Raw genomic sequence first — 12945 nt, 5'->3', positions numbered from 1 at the left:
TCCCAGCACGTATAACTTCTCTGCAGATGGCTTTCACAGTTCAACTGCCAGTGCAAATCTATGTCTGGGCTCAGGCGTTCACGGGGGAGTTGACTGGATGAGGAAATTAGCATTCCGCTACCGCCGGGTGAAAGAGATGTACAACACCTACAAAAACAATGTCGGGGGTGAGTATTTACTGCCAGGCAGCAAGCATGCCTTTCATCATCTCAAATACTTCTGACCCTGCTAGAAGCATGCTGTAGAGGAGGTGTAGAGAGCACTGTGATAAGAATATTTTACACTGAGCTGAGCAAGTGTTTCAGCAGTCATTCTTAAATGAGGATTCAGTGTGAGATTTTTAGGAGATATGCTACAATACTTGGTTTAACAGTTGGAGAAGGACTGAAGTCCGAGCATGGGCTTTATTTTATCATTACTCTGGCCAGAGAACAACCTCAAATTTTCCAAAATGTCTACTAAGCAAGCAAACAGTTCAAAACTAAATAGGCTTTTTTTTTTTTCCCCACAGAAGAACACAGGGCTGATTTCTATCTGAAAACATAACTACTTGCTTTTAACTCCCCTAAAGCAATACCACCAGATATCAGGATGCCCTGGGATCTTTCATCTCAGCTGGTTTCAGGCAGTTCTTCCAGTAGGTTGCTCTGATTCTCTTTTAGAACTTCAATGACAGGTCTGTGACAAGAAAGAAGTAAAACTAAGAATTGGTAAAACACAGACTTTTTATTGTTGTTGTTTTGTTGGAGGAATACCCTCCCACATTTACTAGAAATGGTGCATGGCTTTTTCAGGAGGAAAAAAAAACAAAACCTTCCTGGCTCCAGCTGCCTCTCAGCTCAGGACATCAGCCCCTGTACTTTGTCCTCTTGCTCATTTCCCGTATGAGCTCTGTGTTAACTCCAAGATAATGCGGTCCTGCAGACTGCGGGTGACTGATACCGCTCCCTCAGAGAGGAAGGAAGCTGAGCTCTAGTAGCACAGGCGTGTGTTGCAGTCTGGGCTTATGGACCTCAGGGCAGAACCTTGCAGTGACGTGGCCTTGGGCAAAGGGGAGCAGCCTGCACCGGGGCCAAGAGAAGGGCACTAGGAGAGACAGGATTCAGAACACAGCCAGGAGGCCTTTGGCATACTACATGCAAAGCCACGCAGCTCTCTTTTTGTGCTTCTGCAAAGATGCTTTCCCTGCCTACAGGTTTAATAGGAGCTCCTAAGAGGGAAACCTGGCTGCAGTTAAGAGCAGAACTTGAAGCGCTGACTGATCTCTGGCTCACACATGCTCTGAAGGCGCTGAATTTGATACATTCCCGGTAAGAACAGCTTAAAGAATTGCCTACAGGCTTGATCCAGGATCTCCTTTGCTTCCCTTTTTTTCCCCCTCTAAACAAATTGAGACACATTTATAGGACTTTGCTGGCCAAACTTGTGGGAGGCCTGTCTGCACATGTTTGTCAGACTTGTTGGGGTTAGCTTGAGATGATGAACTGAGCAAAAGAAAAACCAGCCCTTATTTCTTGCCTTTCCATGACTGCCTCATCTGCAGTACACTTTTCCTGTGCACAGATTTATGAGAGAAGGAAAGGGCCCTTCTATCCCTGAACACGTTCACTCAAAGAACGAAAGCACGGCCATTACCTAGATAGTGTTTAAATTCCTCCAAAATAGATCCTGGCATGCGTGCAGTAAGGCTGCATCACTGCTGCTGATTTATATTTTTTTTCATTCTATTAAATTGCTAAAGAGACAATACCAGTACTAAGATTACCTGCCTCTAGCTGCATAATCCCTCTAGCTCCATAATTCCCCTTGGCTGGGGAACTTCAAATCGCAAGAAAGGTTTGCTTCCTGCCATCTTTCAGTTTAGAGTAAAAGAAAGAAACATGTATTGCCATTTCTACTAACTTTTGTTTTCTAGGCCTAACTGTGTGAATGTGTTGGTCACCACAACTCAGCTTATACCAGCTCTTGCAAAAGTTCTTCTCTATGGCCTGGGCACTGTCTTCCCCATTGAAAACATTTACAGTGCAACAAAAACAGGTAAGAGCAAAGTAACTTAGGCCTCACCAAAGATAGATTGGATTTTTGTCCCTAAGTCAGGCACATCCACCCAACCTGATTGCAACAAGCAACGTGTGAACTTTCATTCTAGCTCCATGTTTACACATCTGTGATTTGCATCCTGACTGCCCACACTTAAGCTAGTACAGACTACAAAAAATTAAGTCTTCCCAAGCATCTCTGTGGGGGAATAAGTCTGAAAAATATCCACCCTGTGGAGCATCTACAGCATGTCGGGTCTTCAACTGCACCCAGCTAGAAGGAAGGCAGTCTGGCTGGACCTGTTACAGAAACACTTTTGGATCACTGTTTGGATCCTGTTGCTCTTGCTGGAGTCAAGTGTGCTGAATGAGTTTTATGAAGCTGTGAGAGTAATAAATATTGATAGGGTTGGCTTGGAGGTTTTTTTGCTTTGTTTTCTGTCCCTTTTGGTATAAGTGTTTGAACTTTTGAGGTTTGCTTTTTTATGAACAAACAGAAGAGGGCTCTCAAAACTGAAAATGATGAGCATTGTATCATTCTACCAATGGCCAGTCTAAGCAGTTCATCAGAGTCACAAAGCTTACAGAAAACTTGCAGCACTTAGAAGTCTTCAGCTGATAAAGAAAGTGCTAGTAGCTTTCGTGACACGGAAAGAATCCATCTCAGATGAAGATTAAGTTGGGTTCTAATTTCTAAAGAAAATGAGGAATGCAGCAAGTTCAATTAGGTTCCAACTTCAGTTCCAGTACCTGAATGTCAGCCCTACTTGCTGTATGTGTACAGATAAAATATGCATCTTCTCTTCTGTTTCTCAGGGAAAGAAAGCTGTTTTGAAAGAATAATGCAAAGGTTTGGAAGGAAAGCCGTGTACATTGTAATAGGAGATGGTGTTGAAGAGGAACAGGGAGCAAAAAAGGTACAGTTTGTGGATGCCATCCTGGATTCTTCCACATTTTCATTTCAATGGCTCTTTCTTTACGTAAGCATTTAATGAAGCTCCCTCCATTTGAAACAGTTCAGAATTGGTCTCATTTCTTAATATGCAAAGTGCTTAGCAACCATGTGAGCAATTTCATACTGTAAATTCTCCCTCCACCTTGGCAGTTAGTGAAATTTTTCAGGTAGTTGCTCTGTCATGTGTTCCAGGAATCATTCTTGCTTAATAAAGATGGCTTTAAACACAAGAAAAGGAAAACTCCAGTGTGTGATCTCAGATGAGCAAGCAGGGTGAATTTCTGATCTATAGCTGTTTTGTTGTTGTTGTTATTTTTGTTTTGTGAAGTCCAAATTCTTGGAATTAGTTTTGAATGGTCTATTAGAACATGTATGTATGCACACCTCTATTTATGACTCAGTGAGGTCATAGGGCATAACATCATTACAGTAACTACCAAAAGGACTAGTACTGAGCTGCTGCCTATATTAATGATTTATTGATCAATGTGATTAATTTCACAAGCCAAATGAAATTGGGAAGGTATACTGAATTTGGAGTAGAACAAAAACTCTGACAGCAGTATGGTCAGGAATGATAAGCCCACAGTTTGTAACATTTCATGTTTGATGAATGTATTTGGCCCACTGGCATAGGTAGACATAGAAATAATTAAATGGACTAACCCTTGCATCCAATTGAGTTCTACAGCCATTTGAAACAGGAATTGAAGTTTCAGGGACCAGTTGAAGCTTCTTTGTTTTCAGTAGGCTGTAAGAGGAGAGAAGCTGGGGGGAGGTCGGAGGAAGTACAAGCAAAATTTAAGAAGACCAAAGCCCATGTTCTGGTTACAATGATTTATGAGGAAAAAATGTGATTTAAAGTTACAGCAGGGAGTACTTTCTGCCACGCATAAATAATGTCAGTGTATCAGAGAAACACAAGAGTGGTAGCAAGATATGGAGAGGAACAACTGAAGACAGAAAGTAGTCACATATATCAACTAAATTGTACGACATGAGAATTGAAGTGCCACAGTTTTCATTTCCTATTTTATTTTGCCTTGCTAATAAAACAACAAATCCTACCCCTTTGAAAACTGCTCAAATTTGCAGAGGGTCCTCTAGTTCATGAAGGGTTAAGGCATCCTCAGAGATGAGTCCAGAATGCATGACTGGGAATGAAGTGATAATAGCCTGCTGCTTTTGACAGCCCAGTGCCATACTTCAAAGGTAGTGGGTCAGTGAACATGACTGCATCAAAGGCCACCAGGCTCCCTGGCAGTATGAAGATGTGGGAAGGTTCAGCGGGCTCATATAGGCAGGATTTCAAGAGTCCTCTTGCTTGTGTTTCCTGGCCTAAGCAGCTCTCCCATTAGCAGAGCACATTCTTTGCTGGGCTGTCACCTCCTTTGATTGATGACAATCATTAGTCAAGGCTTCTACACACCTGAGCTCTATACAAAAAAAAAAAAGTGGGGAGAGAGGGCAGGCAAAGAGCCTTTCACTGTTTTGCCGACAGCACTGATAATATCTCCTTTTTTTAGTGGGTCATTTTTCTTCACCTGTCTGATGAGTGATAAATCTGTAAATGCTGAGCAGCAGGAGAGGCTGGGAGGCCAAGTTTTCTTCCCTTTAAAGAAGGAAAAGTAGATAATTTAATGGGAGGGGTTTAATAATAACCAGGGGAAGGGAAGGGAGAAGGAAGTAACTCTTCCCCTTAAAGTGAAATTGCAGAGCAATGGATTCCAGTCACTTCAGAGGTCTGTGTTTGCTTGCTGTCTCTACACACACTGATGAATAGCTTGAAGGAAGCATTTGTTTACTGATAGGCAACATACCAGAGGGAAACTTGAGTTGTATTTAAACATTAGATGAGTGTCAATAGACACTCTGTAAAATAAAGACCTGGAAACACTGGAGTTTTTTTTTTTTATACAGGTAGGTAGACTTGGAAAAGGATCTTCTCCCTTCATCAGCATCATCTCTTTTTTAAGGCTTTGTTTACGCTACTTATTCAGAAACAGTATGTTTACAGTGATAAATTCAGAAATTATTCTCACACTAGAAAGGGAATAAACTTTGTCAATTAATGCTTTGTTAGTGCATAATTCCTACTGACTGTACAGAAACCTGTATTTTGGGAGGAAGCTAAGAAAACCACAATCTTACCATAAAATCTAAGTGCAAGTACAAGCTGTGTATCTTTGATCTAAAGTAAAATTGTTTGAATTGTTTTGGATAAGAAACAAATGCAGCTCAAACCACAGGCTGACCAGAACATACCTAGAAGAGTTGATTTTAACATTTAAAAGCAAGTTCTAATTATTTTGATATTTTCACATAAAAAGTGGCCACAGCAATTGCAGCTACTGCTAATCTTTACGGAGCTATGTTGTTAGCACTGGACTTTGATAGTACCATTTATACCTTACCAGATTACAGTTTCCATCTCAGGTCCCTTGTTTAATTGAATCTCCCTTGTTTCACAGCACTTACAAAAAGCTGGAACCTTGTCCTCTTTCAGAGATGTTTTGTTTTCCTACAGTACATTCACAATTCTCAGCAGATGATCTCGATATCATAAAGAAGCTAATAGTAGGTCACAGATAGCTGACTTGTCCAGATGCTAGGATATGAAGTGGCATGACTGGTTAGAACTTGGACATTTGTATACATGACCTCAGATTTATCACAATATGAATTGAAGAACAGGGAGGCAGGAGAAGTACATATGATAGTGTCTCAAAAATGAGAATTGGGAGACTTTGTTGAGGACAGATTGTCATATAAACCTATAGCACCTTTCTCTGGGGCAGCAGTGTTACACTAAATGAACAATTGATCTGACCAATGATACCAGTTCCTACCTTTCCAGGAAATGCAGCATGACCTATTGTTCCAGTTAATTTGGAAAGGGAGTTAATTGTTAGAAAGCATTTTGTCTCTGTATGGTATTACACTTTTGTAAGTTTAAATAACTTCATTTTGTGATAAATATATTGTTTATTTGACTAAGTAAGTAAGCCAGTGATGCACTGGCTTTCACTTGCAGCAAACAGAATAACTTTGAACCTTGTGTTACAGGATAGGATTACAATGCTTTCTGGAGAGTTTGATTCCTCTACAGCTTGTTACTATAGGCAAACATCACTAAGTGGCAAGAAAATTGTTTCTAAGAGTACTGAAATTCTAGAAACTTCCTTAATTAATCCCCCCCCAAAAAATAGGAGGGTAAAGTTTAGTGGCTAGTACATACAGAAAGTCTGCCCACATCCTCCATCATCCCTGAAGCAGGACACTCACAAATTATGGCAGATCTTTCCTTCCTCTCTGCACAGGAGAAATGCATCAGCAAATAGAAACTCCCTTCTCCCTTCCTTTCTCTCTAAGATGAGCCTCCTTGCCTGTGACACCATGACAACCCAGTGGCCCGAGTATAAAGCTCTGTTCCTGAGGGTGCAAATTAAGAAATTTATTTTCATCTCAGTATTAACCAACAACAACAACCAAAACAAAACAAAACAAAAAAACCCTCTTTTGGTTTCACTCTAGCACAACATGCCATTCTGGAGAATCTCTTGTCATGCTGACCTGGAAGCTCTTCGGCACGCCTTGGAACTTGAATATTTGTAGCAGACCCCAACATCTTAGCACTGTGAGGGCTTCACTCAAACTATTACATCGGTTCCGCCTATTCCTCAGCATTTTCTTATTAAACAAAAAAATCCCACAGCAACTGCAGTTTTTCTTTTTTTGAAGGAGAACCCTTTCAGTGGAAGCCTCTAAGAACTTGCAGCCAAAGAACATTGTATCAAGTCCCTCTTCCTTTGAACAGAGGAAAAGCCTTCAGATAACTCTGAGGAATCCTGCAGTTACACGCTTAAGCCGGATGCACAGAGCTGTAACTGCCTGTTTGCCATCAACAACAAACACTAGAAGTCTTGGGTCTACTTGTCAGTTTTCTTTTAAAAGGGGAAGAGGACATAGTAGAGAGTCTGTGAGCATGCTCTGTGCGTAGTACATCATATCACATGGGACCTTCTGAAAATAAGAGTGAAACTGTTGATTTTTTGTTTGTATTTTTTAATTTATGAACTAATCTCATTACTCTGGTATTAAGCTCTGTACCTGTGTTTTTAATCTGGCTTTTTGGGGTGGGGTGGGTGTGGGTGGGGAGAGTCCTGCTATTCTAAATTAAGAGTTCATTTCTCCAGGACAGTCGCTGGGGAAAATCATGTTGTGTACAGTAACAATAAGGACACATGGGACTGTTGGTAAGAACTATAGCTGTGTTTTTAAATCTTACATGGATGGTATGTGGACTGTGCATGTGTCTACACGGTGCCTTATGCTGCCATCTTGGTTTGGGGGGTTGGGGGTGGGGAAAAAGTACCTTGTGATGAGTGAAAGGCATTAAATAAAAAAATGTTTACATTTTGGGGGACTAGATTACCTGCCTTTTCTCTCCAGCCGCTCTTGGACCTAGGAGTATATGTAGAATACATACTCCTCCTTTCAAGGTGGGGTTGGATTAGGAGGACTCTGAACACAGCCCCTCAGAGGCAAAACGCAGTCTGTAGCCAACTATTCTGTCTGTTGGTGCAAAGTGAAGACAGTCAGTGGCTGTGTCCACTGGAAGAGAACACGGATGGTCAGCAAATCCAACTTTTCTTGCAGAGGAAGATACAGGGCAAGCAAATATTGCAGCTGTGCATATTTATTTTTATGTAAATAAATGCATCTACAAGTAAGCTTCAGCTTTAGGATTTCTGCTGAACTGGCAGTTAATTCTTGCTGTCAAATATTGCAGTTCTCTGGGTTTGGATGAATCTCTGATTCACTTTCAAAACTGCTCTTTCTTGCTTGCACCAAATAACCTCACAAGGATCACAGCCTCACTGGAACAAGGTGTTAGAGCGATGCATTAAGTAATATAATCCCCTTATCTATCATGTGTGAAACAAGATCAAACAGGCAAGCATTGCACAAATTACAAGCGTTACACAAGTGCTACATAAGTGCTACACAAGCCTGAGTGACACTCCTGATGTTAAAATAGTTTTACCACAAGAAACGGACTCATCGCTAGATTTGAGAGGGGATTTTCTACAGGACTCAAACAGAGAACCCTATCTAAGTCTTGGGCTCTAAATGTTGCAGCCATGCAGCAGTTTTAAAATATGTTAGCCATACTTATCAACAGCAGGCATGAACGAAACCATCCTGTGAGTACATGCTTTGGAGGCATTTGCAAAGAGCTGGTCTCTGGGCTGAGTACAACAGAAAACAAAATGTGATTTTTCTAGCAGAGGCATTGCTTGTCCCAGGGTCTCTTGAGAGGCAACTGGTAGAATTTTTCCCTCAAGGTTTTCCAGCTGTGTATGAGTGTCACAGGTAGGAAGTTTTATCACAAGTCAAAGAAATCAAACTGGAGAACTGAGAGATACTTGCAAGATAAGCACATCTATGAATAAAACTTGTGAAAGAGGAACAAATGCCAGGGATAGCAGACTCCTAAGAAAGCAAAACTTCAGCTTTTAACACCCTGTCAATCAGCTAATTGCTCTTGCTTGATACTCCAAATCTAACACCTGCCTTATTTGAGTCAAGAGTGATTCCCACCCAGCCCGCAAGGCTTCTTAGAAGATTTTGCTTTCTGAGTGTATTCAAAGATTCTCAAACTCTGTTGTTTCTGCCTCCAAAGTTCTTGGCAGCATTTTGTTCTCTGTTAGTGCCTGCTGGTGCTCCACTTACTATATTACTGTTTCTCCGTATATCCTCCCAGCTAATGATTTTTACTTACCCACAGATAACAGAGCTGATGAGGGTGATGTACACCGGCTTTAGGAACACTTGTTTGTCAGACTTGGCACAGTGTTTCCTTCTAGTCACAGTAGCAGGTATTCATCTCTCACTAGAGCCAGACCATGAAGATTTACTGTTCCAGGGAATCGGATGGCTGGAAGAAGGTATCTGTAACAGCTTTTTATTTGTGAACATACATCAGGCCTGGGAACACGTGCATGCCCCATACATACAGGGGCTTTGCTCAGCCTTTTCACTGTGTTTCAATGTATCTGTAACATCTTGTTACTCGTGAACACAAACACAGGGCTTACTATTTTCAACTGTTTCAGTGCATTTGCACAGAGTTACAGCATAAAATCTTTTCTCAGTCACATCATTAACCAGGTCAGAGTACAGCTATGATGTGACAACATTCTCAAATAAGTAGCAGTATAGCTGAATCCAAGGTGAACAAACCAAACCAATCATGTTAGTACCATTATTAAAAAGATGGCCGATACCAAATTCTGCCAAAAAATGGCAGAACAATACACAAAGTGGCAGTATGTTAGTACACTTCTGAACCTCTAATTCAAACTTGTTGGAACCTAAGTAGAAAAGGGGGTGTGAAACACATATCTGGTGAGATAACACTGGTTGGAGTCTTGAATAGGACTGTAGGTATGAGGGTGCAGTAGCTGCTGTCACAGCTCCTCTCCAACACTGACCAAAATACTTTTCCAAACAAGGAAAAAAAAAAAAAAAAACCTCTAAACTGGCATGTCATATTCATCACATCCTCTGCACTATCATTCCCTCATAGTTAAATAGATGACATATGAATACAATGCTGCAGAAGAAAACAGCTTTTTTAAGCTACCAATTACTGATTGCTAATATTCCCATAATGTCATAATCAGACCCTTTGTATGCCATAATCTCAACTGGTTTCCTAACCTTTTATAAAGGAAGCAGAGTCTCACTTGGGAGCCGGAGTGAAGATTTCCTTTCTGGTGTGATCCTCTGGTACCACTTGGCTCCCAGACACGTGTATTTGATGTCTGAAAAACCTGGGACTTAAAATGCCAATACTAGAAGGACTAACAACCTACACCTCAAACCATGTCGTGAACCCCTAAAAACCCCTGAATTCCTGTTCTGCTGTAGCAAAGCAAAAGAGCTACATCAGACCCTTTGCCAGAAGGATGAAAGAAAAATCAAGCCATTTTCTCAGAGACAGCAGGCATTGCAAAATAGAGCAAAGCTAAGGGTTACGTGGGAGTATATAAGCCTTCCACTCTAAGCACCCACATGGGGCAGTATCACCAAAATAGCTGGTAACTTCCTGCTGATCAGAGCAGCAGCCTTGTGATGAATTACCACAGCCACCTACACTGCCTCCATTTCAGTCTGTTCCTATCAGCACAATGAACAAGTGCTAAAAATAAAAACAAAACAAAAAAACCCCACACCAGTAATGGTAAAGCACCTTCCCACCTTCCTGTTGATTTGGTAGAGTTATGATCAAGGAGAGAAAAGAAACTCTCATTTTTCCTCAGAAGCAGCTGCAGGTTTTGTGGTTCCAACACCGCCTCCCCAACCCCCAACGTGGCCAGACCAATCTATTATAAAAGACAAAATAATTTAATTGCAAAGACATGCACTGGAAACCATTTTTAAAATATTTTACAGCATTTTAAACGTATTTTCTACACTATTACAGCCTCACAGCATGTTTACTGTTTGCATTTTCAATAATTTCCCAAAGCAATGAACGAAAAACTTGCATAATTTGGGTTGCCTATTTTGGCCAGAAACTTCTCAGATACGGGAGAAAACTCTGACCAAGTTTATCATTGAATTATTCTATTATGAAATTAAGGGCAGTAATTCACCTGTTACATACTTCTTACAAAGGATGGAGTTTCAAATGCTGACTTACAATAAGTATGTATCTAATCTATTGCTGTAAGAGCAACACAAGTGCTGATGGTCTGCTGCAGGCACTTTAGACTGCAGTGACTGGGAGATAAATTCATACAGATACATTATCACTTGGCTCTTAAAAGCAGCTTCTAAAAGCCAGAGCAATTCTTGCTTTTCCTAGAAGTGTTTCATGTTGCTGTGTTACCTTTTCCTTCTCTTCTGGTGTTTCTTGATCATCTCTTCTCTGTCAGGTAAGGACCTTCCTCACTTACTGTAGTTATTCTTAGGTAACATACTGTGTGTGGGCTTCATCAGGGCCAAGGTTTTATCCCTGAAACTTCAGTTAACTTCTGCATGACCAGAACTTCGTATCTAATGCTATTTATTCAGCAGACTTACAAGGTACTGTGCAGAAACAGACCACAATAATTCATAGTATCCTTTCTCTTCCACTTTTCACCGTAAGGTTTTCTTGCATGCCAGGACTCTAAAGAAGATATCCGTTTAATTTTAACAGGCTTATTTCAATATATAAAACTATAAGTAGAATGAAACCTGGAGATTATTTTCCCAAGTTTCAGATACTTATATTGTTGAAAAATGAGCAAAAGGCCACAGCAAATTGAGTTGTGAAGTCCTTTTGTCCTGAAAACACCAAACATACGGAACACTTAAAATGAGAAGTAACACAAAAAGCGACACACGCAATGGAAAAGTTGCAATCACGACAAAGATCAGACTTGAAGACAGATTCATGACCTATGCTGTCATTGGGAATCGAGTATCAAGGAATTCTCCCAGCAGACAGTGAAAGTAAACAGGCTTTCTGGGCACGGTTGCTTTTCCCTTCACCTCTAGTCCCTGCAAGTGCTGCCTCAGAGAGGAATTTAATAGATTTGCTATTGTTGCTCCATTTTCTAAGAGCACCTTTTGCTCATCATGTCAAATTTCAGTTCTGCCTGGGCTTTTGCCTGGCTTAAAGCTCAGGTACATTTGCTAGCTCTCTGATGAGCAGTGCTCATTCATTCTTGGAGCATATACAGAATGACTTGCCAAACTGCACTCACATAATGTACTCCTTTTGCAAAAGCCTAATGTGTTTTGCAGGGACTGATGCACACCACATACCTTTCTCCCCTCCATCCTCTTCAGGTGAAGGACCGAAACAAAATATTTCCTTCCCTTCCCCTCCCCCCTCTCCCCCCCCCCAACTTTATCCTTAGGGTCTCCCCACCCATCTGCTCTCAACTGCCACTTCTAGCAAGTCATTCGTTTTGTGGAGTGTAACACAAAGCAAATAGCTCTTACCAACCAAAAATAACACTGAGATGGCAGGCAGGAAAGGATGCTATCTTCTTAGGTCTCTTTGTCTTAAAACTTTCGGTTATTTAGTTGAAACAGAACTTGGATTTGAACCATTTCTAAAAACAGCTCTGCCAAAAATCACACTTGGGCCTTGCCAAGCTTTGAATAATTCAGATGCAATAACAAAATAGCATTTTGTCAAATAACCAAAAAACTGTAACGAAAGTTGTTGCAAAAATGTACCTCGTTATTGGGGATGGAAGAACACGTAATTACTTTGCCAATTTCCTGTACTTTTTTTTCCTTGCAGTTCTCGCGTTTTTCCACATGATGGCAGCTGGGCTCCGCTATAAGCCTCCTCTAGACAAAATCTTAAAAAGCTGCTTAACAAAATCTTGGTTTAGTGAGGTTTTTTAATACCTTCAATTAAGGTGCAACTGCACAATTGTTTTTAAAAACTATCCTCTGTCATTCACACAAAGAAAGGGTTATTCAGACAGCCTTTGGTGGCATGGCTCCACCTCTCCGTAACGAACTTCAGTTGGTTATAGATTAGCTTAGACTGAGCATGACTAGCAGAGCCTATAGCACCCCTTCTGAACTGAGACATCAGTACTGAAGAGGATGAGAAACTTGGAGCCTTTGGCTCTAGAAGGGCTGTGTTGCTGTTGTTTGCTCCATGTTTCTCTGCTCTATAACCACTTTTCCATGATTTAAGCCCTGAAAACCTAATTCACCAAGCATCAGCACAAGAAGGTGACAGCACAACTGATGGCAAATTCTTAAACTCTACATTCTTAGCCAGCCCACAAAGCTCCCCCTTCTCCAGCCAGAGCTGCCAGAGCCGGGCTGTTGCCACCGCAGCAGTTACAGCTGCATGGCATTGATTCAGCTTCATCTGTCTGCTCGTCACACCCATATACTAACATCAGGCTTGTATTAGGAAACTTT

General features: G+C 41.1%; 1 protein-coding gene across 1 annotated transcript in view; it reads left to right on the top strand.

Moving 5' to 3' along the window:
• Positions 1-7730, top strand: part of EYA2 (EYA transcriptional coactivator and phosphatase 2) — a gene marked incomplete at its 5' end in the record, with an annotated part of 97602 nt that extends 89872 nt beyond the window's left edge. The window contains 5 exon segments of the mRNA XM_080557583.1: positions 7-167; positions 1196-1310; positions 1916-2037; positions 2856-2956; positions 6529-7730. Of these exon segments, the coding sequence (XP_080413709.1) occupies positions 7-167; positions 1196-1310; positions 1916-2037; positions 2856-2956; positions 6529-6609 (580 nt within the window). The 3' untranslated portion in view covers positions 6610-7730.
• Positions 7731-12945: the final 5215 nt, after the last annotated feature.

The sequence above is a fragment of the Anser brachyrhynchus genome (assembly GCF_964034855.1).
Source record: "Anser brachyrhynchus genome assembly, chromosome: 16".
Classification (NCBI taxonomy): domain Eukaryota; kingdom Metazoa; phylum Chordata; class Aves; order Anseriformes; family Anatidae; genus Anser; species Anser brachyrhynchus.
The sequence above is the reverse complement of the archived record's forward strand: the minus strand, read 5'-3'. Positions and strand labels throughout refer to the sequence as shown.